The following is a 6000-nucleotide window of genomic DNA, read 5'->3' on the forward strand; positions in this document are numbered from 1 at the left end:
GTTTCATTATAAAATCTTAAATGATTGTACAAAATATGTTAGTGCTCTTACACTTCTTTCGCTTTACTTATTATTCTAAATTATAAATTTATTTCATACAGAGTGCTGCCCGAAGAAGGCCCGGCGTCCGAGAACCCGGACAAGGTCCGCAAGGTCGCGTTCTGCTCCGGCAGAGTGTACTACGACCTGCTCAAGGAGCGCCGCGACAGGGGACTCGAGAAGGACATCGCTATTGTCAGGTGAACGAAATAATTAAAAATTAAATGTAATATATAAAATTCACGTGTCGCGGTGATAGAAGGTAAACTCCTTCAAAACCGCTTGACCGATTCTTATGAAATTGTATGTGCCGGGATAGCTAGTAAATAAATAAAAATCTTTATTGGGTGAATATCAAATGTATCAACTGGATAGTGTTTATTTTATGTGAAATGTTTTGCAATGTCAAATCTTTTCTAATGAGTACTTAAGCAAGCATTGCGAGTGAACGTTTTTTATAACGTTAAAAAAGCAATTAATTGTTTATGACTTGTTGTACATCGTACATTTTATTTTCACAACTTGAAGGAAATGTTAGGTCAATCAAATTTCTAATGCAATTTTTCAATTAATTCAATTATCGATGGACTGGGTGTTTAAATGACAAAAGGCATAGAATGTTTGAATCTGTGGGTGAGAAAAAAAAATCCGAGTTTGAAAGTAAAATGTTTGTGCAGGCTCGAGCAAATCTCGCCGTTCCCGTACGACCAGCTGAAGAGCGAGATCGCGAAGTACCCGAACGCGCAGCTGGTGTGGAGCCAGGAGGAGCACAAGAACATGGGCTCCTGGAGCTACGTCGAGCCGCGCTTCCGCACGCTGCTGCGCGGGCAGCGACAGCTCAGGTAACCGAACGCGCAGCTGGTGTGGAGCCAGGAGGAGCACAAGAACATGGGCTCCTGGAGCTACGTCGAGCCGCGCTTCCGCACGCTGCTGCGCGGGCAGCGACAGCTCAGGTAACCGAACGCGCAGCTGGTGTGGAGCCAGGAGGAGCACAAGAACATGGGCTCCTGGAGCTACGTCGAGCCGCGCTTCCGCACGCTGCTGCGCGGGCAGCGACAGCTCAGGTAACCGAACGCGCAGCTGGTGTGGAGCCAGGAGGAGCACAAGAACATGGGCTCCTGGAGCTACGTCGAGCCGCGCTTCCGCACGCTGCTGCGCGGGCAGCGACAGCTCAGGTAACCGAACGCGCAGCTGGTGTGGAGCCAGGAGGAGCACAAGAACATGGGCTCCTGGAGCTACGTCGAGCCGCGCTTCCGCACGCTGCTGCGCGGGCAGCGACAGCTCAGGTAACCGAACGCGCAGCTGGTGTGGAGCCAGGAGGAGCACAAGAACATGGGCTCCTGGAGCTACGTCGAGCCGCGCTTCCGCACGCTGCTGCGCGGGCAGCGACAGCTCAGGTAACCGAACGCGCAGCTGGTGTGGAGCCAGGAGGAGCACAAGAACATGGGCTCCTGGAGCTACGTCGAGCCGCGCTTCCGCACGCTGCTGCGCGGGCAGCGACAGCTCAGGTAACCGAACGCGCAGCTGGTGTGGAGCCAGGAGGAGCACAAGAACATGGGCTCCTGGAGCTACGTCGAGCCGCGCTTCCGCACGCTGCTGCGCGGGCAGCGACAGCTCAGGTAACCGAACGCGCAGCTGGTGTGGAGCCAGGAGGAGCACAAGAACATGGGCTCCTGGAGCTACGTCGAGCCGCGCTTCCGCACGCTGCTGCGCGGGCAGCGACAGCTCAGGTAACCGAACGCGCAGCTGGTGTGGAGCCAGGAGGAGCACAAGAACATGGGCTCCTGGAGCTACGTCGAGCCGCGCTTCCGCACGCTGCTGCGCGGGCAGCGACAGCTCAGGTAACCGAACGCGCAGCTGGTGTGGAGCCAGGAGGAGCACAAGAACATGGGCTCCTGGAGCTACTTCGAGCCGGGCTTCCGCACGCTGCTGCGCGGGCAGCGACAGCTCAGGTACCGGTATTTCTCTGTATACATATTATATAGACCGGGAGATATTGACACAAAATTTCGAGTCATTTGTAACAGGATGGCGGTTCTACAGGGGTCTTAGTACGCAATGACAAAAAGAAAAACGATGGTGTGAACGCTGGTACCGGCGGCTTAGTCGCGTGGGCGTTAGTCGAACTCGTCGGAAAAATAGCGAAAGTCAAACGATTTGTAACACAAAAATTTTAGAATTTACCGATAGCCCATAAAAAAGAAGGAGGCGTAGTGTCATGCCATACTTTTCCGGTGTGACTTACAGCCCGCCATACCGACGCGAATGTGTTGATTAAAAAAAACAATTCAACCATTTGTACCAGGCTAACTTTTGCACAGGTAACCATCGTCGTGCAGCCATTTACGAAAATCGCCATGCCATACTTTTCGGACGATTCCAAATGGTCGCCATACCGCCGAAAATATGCAATTTTTTTTCTCACCGAACGATTTGTACCACCCTAAAGTTTTTTTTTCAACAATTCCTGAATGATTATAAATAGAAGTGTGATAATGCCATACCTGTGGGAGGTGGTACAAGTATGGATAGCAAATATATTAATTCCAATAATAGAAATCTGAAAGTGACAAGTTTGTTCTCTAATCAATGTAAACTTGTTATATTGTATGTAATGGAACGGAACAAACAAGAGTTGTGAGAAATATCGATCTTGTTAACTAAATACAGAAAAACCTTGAAAGCGTATTTTCTGAAAATATACTCAAGTCAATACCACCCCAGATTTAAGGTTAATTTATGAAGAGACGAGATCTCAATTGTAAATAAAGACAAAGGGCAAAGTGTTGTCAACACTCTGGCGAATCAGTATATAATACTTCCCATTGAAATATTATTTCGAACTTCTTTTACACAAACGTAGCTTGCAGTTGAAATCCCACATTACCTATAACAAATGCATGATAAATCATTTAGCTACTAACTAGCACACAACCATAACGTAGGGCCATTGGTTGCAGGCGTAAACAAGGGGGCGGGTGGTTTAGCCAACTGTTGGGTGGCGGTGAGGACAAACAGACAGACGCACACACTGAGACTGTGCCGCGCGTCATTAGGTGAGGATATACCGCCTGTAATGATGCTTCGCACTTTGTTTTCATAACTGTGGTTGTATTTTGTATTCTTGTCGTTTGTCGGTGGAAAATTTGGGCAATATATAAATAGAAAATAAACACGCTACGAATTGAAAACCTTATGTCGTTTTGGGTCGGTCAAATAAGTTGGCATTAGATAAATTTGGTTGCTATAAAAATTGTTGATCACGGTCAATCAGCGTTTTGGGTCAGTAAAAAATTGGTCTTTATAACATTTTTTAATCACGGTCAAATGTTTGTTTATAAATAATATATAAAGATGAGGTTGTGTTGCTTTCTGTTTAATTAAATTATAAGAGGTAGCGCGCATGAGCAACTTTGTCTCCGCAACTATTTTGTCTCTCCCACCCATGGGCTAGTATGAAAGTGCGCGCACGTAGCGACGCAACTCCCCATACAATTAACGGGAGAGACAAAATAGTTGCGGAGACAAAGTTGCTCGTGCGCGCTAGCTCTAAGTTATTTGAAGTAGAACACGCAAATGATTGTATCATTTCAAAAGGTAGAGTTAACTCTACGAGAAGGCGACTCACTGCTTACGCACAACGGTTGTTTTTTTGCTTTTATTTATCATTTTAATGTTTCATATAATTTCATCACTTCATCTTTATATGTGCAATAATCGTCATCACATTTTTTGCTTACGGGTTAGACATTAAGCTATCGACTGCAAGCTACGTTTTAATTTTCTGATCAATATAAGGTGCTTACATTTAATCATCCATTTATCATTATAAATTCTATTGCTACTGGAAATATGACTCACGTTGTAATGGAGTTTAATAGTATTTATGTATATTCTATTGTCCATTATTAAATGTGTGAATAACCTTTTACCTACATGACTATACAGTATACCTAAATGGTCAGGTCGGCGGACACCTTTGCACTTTGGCCTAATTCACTCGAGTAAACTTCAATGACATTCGAGCGATTTAATGTTTCAAGGTGTTTCTCGTATTTACGTAACTGAAATTAGACTTGTTTAACTAAGCTCGAAATTTTCTAATTAAAAAGGCGTAGAAGCAATCCATTTTGTTCAAGATTTCTTTCTTGGGACCACTGTATCGCGGAAGTACTAAAATGATATTACAGAATCATGATATTAACTTTTTGTGAAGTGATTTAATATTAAAATTATAGAAGGGAGATATAGAAAATTATGTTATAGAAAAAAATGTTATTGGACAGTTTTTTGTTAATTTTCTTGTATTGGTTTTAAAGTATGTATAAAATTACAGCTACAACGGTCGCGCGACCGCCGCGTCTCCGGCCACCGGCTCGAAGGCGGCCCACAACAAGGAGCTGAAGAATCTTCTCGACGAATTCTGCGTATTATAAACGAATAAAATACATAAATTTTCTGTTTTCCCGAACCACCGTCGTCGAAACAATCAATCGTTTGCCGCATAAAATAAAATCACTGAAGTTTATAAAATTCATCTCGACCTGAACGTAAAATTATTCGAATTTTTATCTCATGATCCAATTAATTTTATTTACTGTCAGTATTTTTAATAATTCTGTTTAATTATAGTCATATAACTTAGGTAAATTCTTATTTATTTTTCTGTAGAGTAATTTGTTCATAGGTACTATTTATTTTATCGATATTGAAAATATTTAGTTATCTCGTTGTGTCCGTTTATTTGTTCTCGATTATTTTGCGATGTAAATAAATGTAGTGTAGATTAAAAAAATTGTAGTCTATTTGCCTTTGACAAATTGTACTCTTACGTACGTTTTTGCAATAGTCGAAGGATATACGAAGTAACGTATCCGATATCACTTTAGATATTGCAAATGACCTAGGAGCAGTCACGTACAAAATATACGTTGTTTAGAACACTGGTGTGATAACATAAAATTATCGCGGTACTTTAGTTTAGAAACTTGAAATTGTTGTATCATAATTAATATTAAATACACTCGTATGACGATATTGTATCAAGATATTAGATAGTATTATCAATATAAATGTAACTAAAGTTAGAATTAGCGTACGAGTAGAGCGTGCAAATTAATTTTATTTTGCAGCTGGTTGCATCTTTGTTTAATTCGCTCGTAGTTACCGCGGCACGGCTGTCTGTAAGGAATAACACCAAACAAACGTATTATCTTTCTCTTTAAATAAAAATAATCGATGTCTCTCGTTACTTAAAATGTACGTAGAAATTTAGGTAGTAATAAATATTCGTATATCTAAATCGTCCTTGTAACTTTTGAACTATTGCTATTACAAATACACTGGCTTTGTAGCACTTTTCGTATGTATTATATGCACTGTTTTATTGTTATTTAATAACCTTTATCTATTTTTTAATACGCTCAGGTTGAAGGGATGCGTGAAAGGATGTTCTAGTTTTGGATGGACGACTTATGTTTGAAAGGTCCCTGAGCTATTTATTGCTACGTACGTTAGATTGTCTAGTTATACAAATAAATATATATTCGAAGGATTTTCTGGTTTTATTTTATCTCCTTGGTTTTTGGTTAAAGCAAAATGTAACACATCATTCAATTATGCAATTTTTTAATTAGTGCAATAAACATAAACGGGAATGTACCATTATACCATCATTATACTTTATACTCCATGGTAGACATCAAAATACCCCGTTTCGTATATATATTCTGTTGGAATTAGAAACTAATCTAAATCTGGTACTCCCAGATATATGTTATTACTTAAATTCAAATTTTAAGAAGAATAAAAATTAATGTACCCAATTTTAAATACGTATACAATAAACTTGCAATAAACAAACAAATCCGATTTTCCGAGTCAGTAGGTATTGAGTAAAATGAAACATGTTTTCATTTTTAGGTAGGAAGGCTACATATATTTTCTTGTTTATAACAAAGC

The 6000-nt window shown here is 41.1% G+C and overlaps 1 protein-coding gene across 3 annotated transcripts in view; it reads left to right on the plus strand.

Annotated features, from left to right (window-relative positions):
• Window positions 1-5593, plus strand: part of LOC123692888 (2-oxoglutarate dehydrogenase, mitochondrial) — a 31742-nt gene extending 26149 nt beyond the window's left edge. For all 3 annotated transcript variants that reach the window (XM_045637734.1, XM_045637733.1, XM_045637735.1), the window contains exons 20-22: window positions 102-239; window positions 717-881; window positions 4376-5593. In XM_045637734.1, the coding sequence (XP_045493690.1) occupies window positions 102-239; window positions 717-881; window positions 4376-4475 (403 nt within the window). In that variant the 3' untranslated portion in view covers window positions 4476-5593. The remainder of the gene's footprint in view (window positions 1-101; window positions 240-716; window positions 882-4375) is intronic.
• Window positions 5594-6000: the final 407 nt, after the last annotated feature.

The sequence above is a fragment of the Colias croceus genome, chromosome 6, assembly GCF_905220415.1.
Source record: "Colias croceus chromosome 6, ilColCroc2.1".
NCBI lineage: Eukaryota > Metazoa > Arthropoda > Insecta > Lepidoptera > Pieridae > Colias > Colias croceus.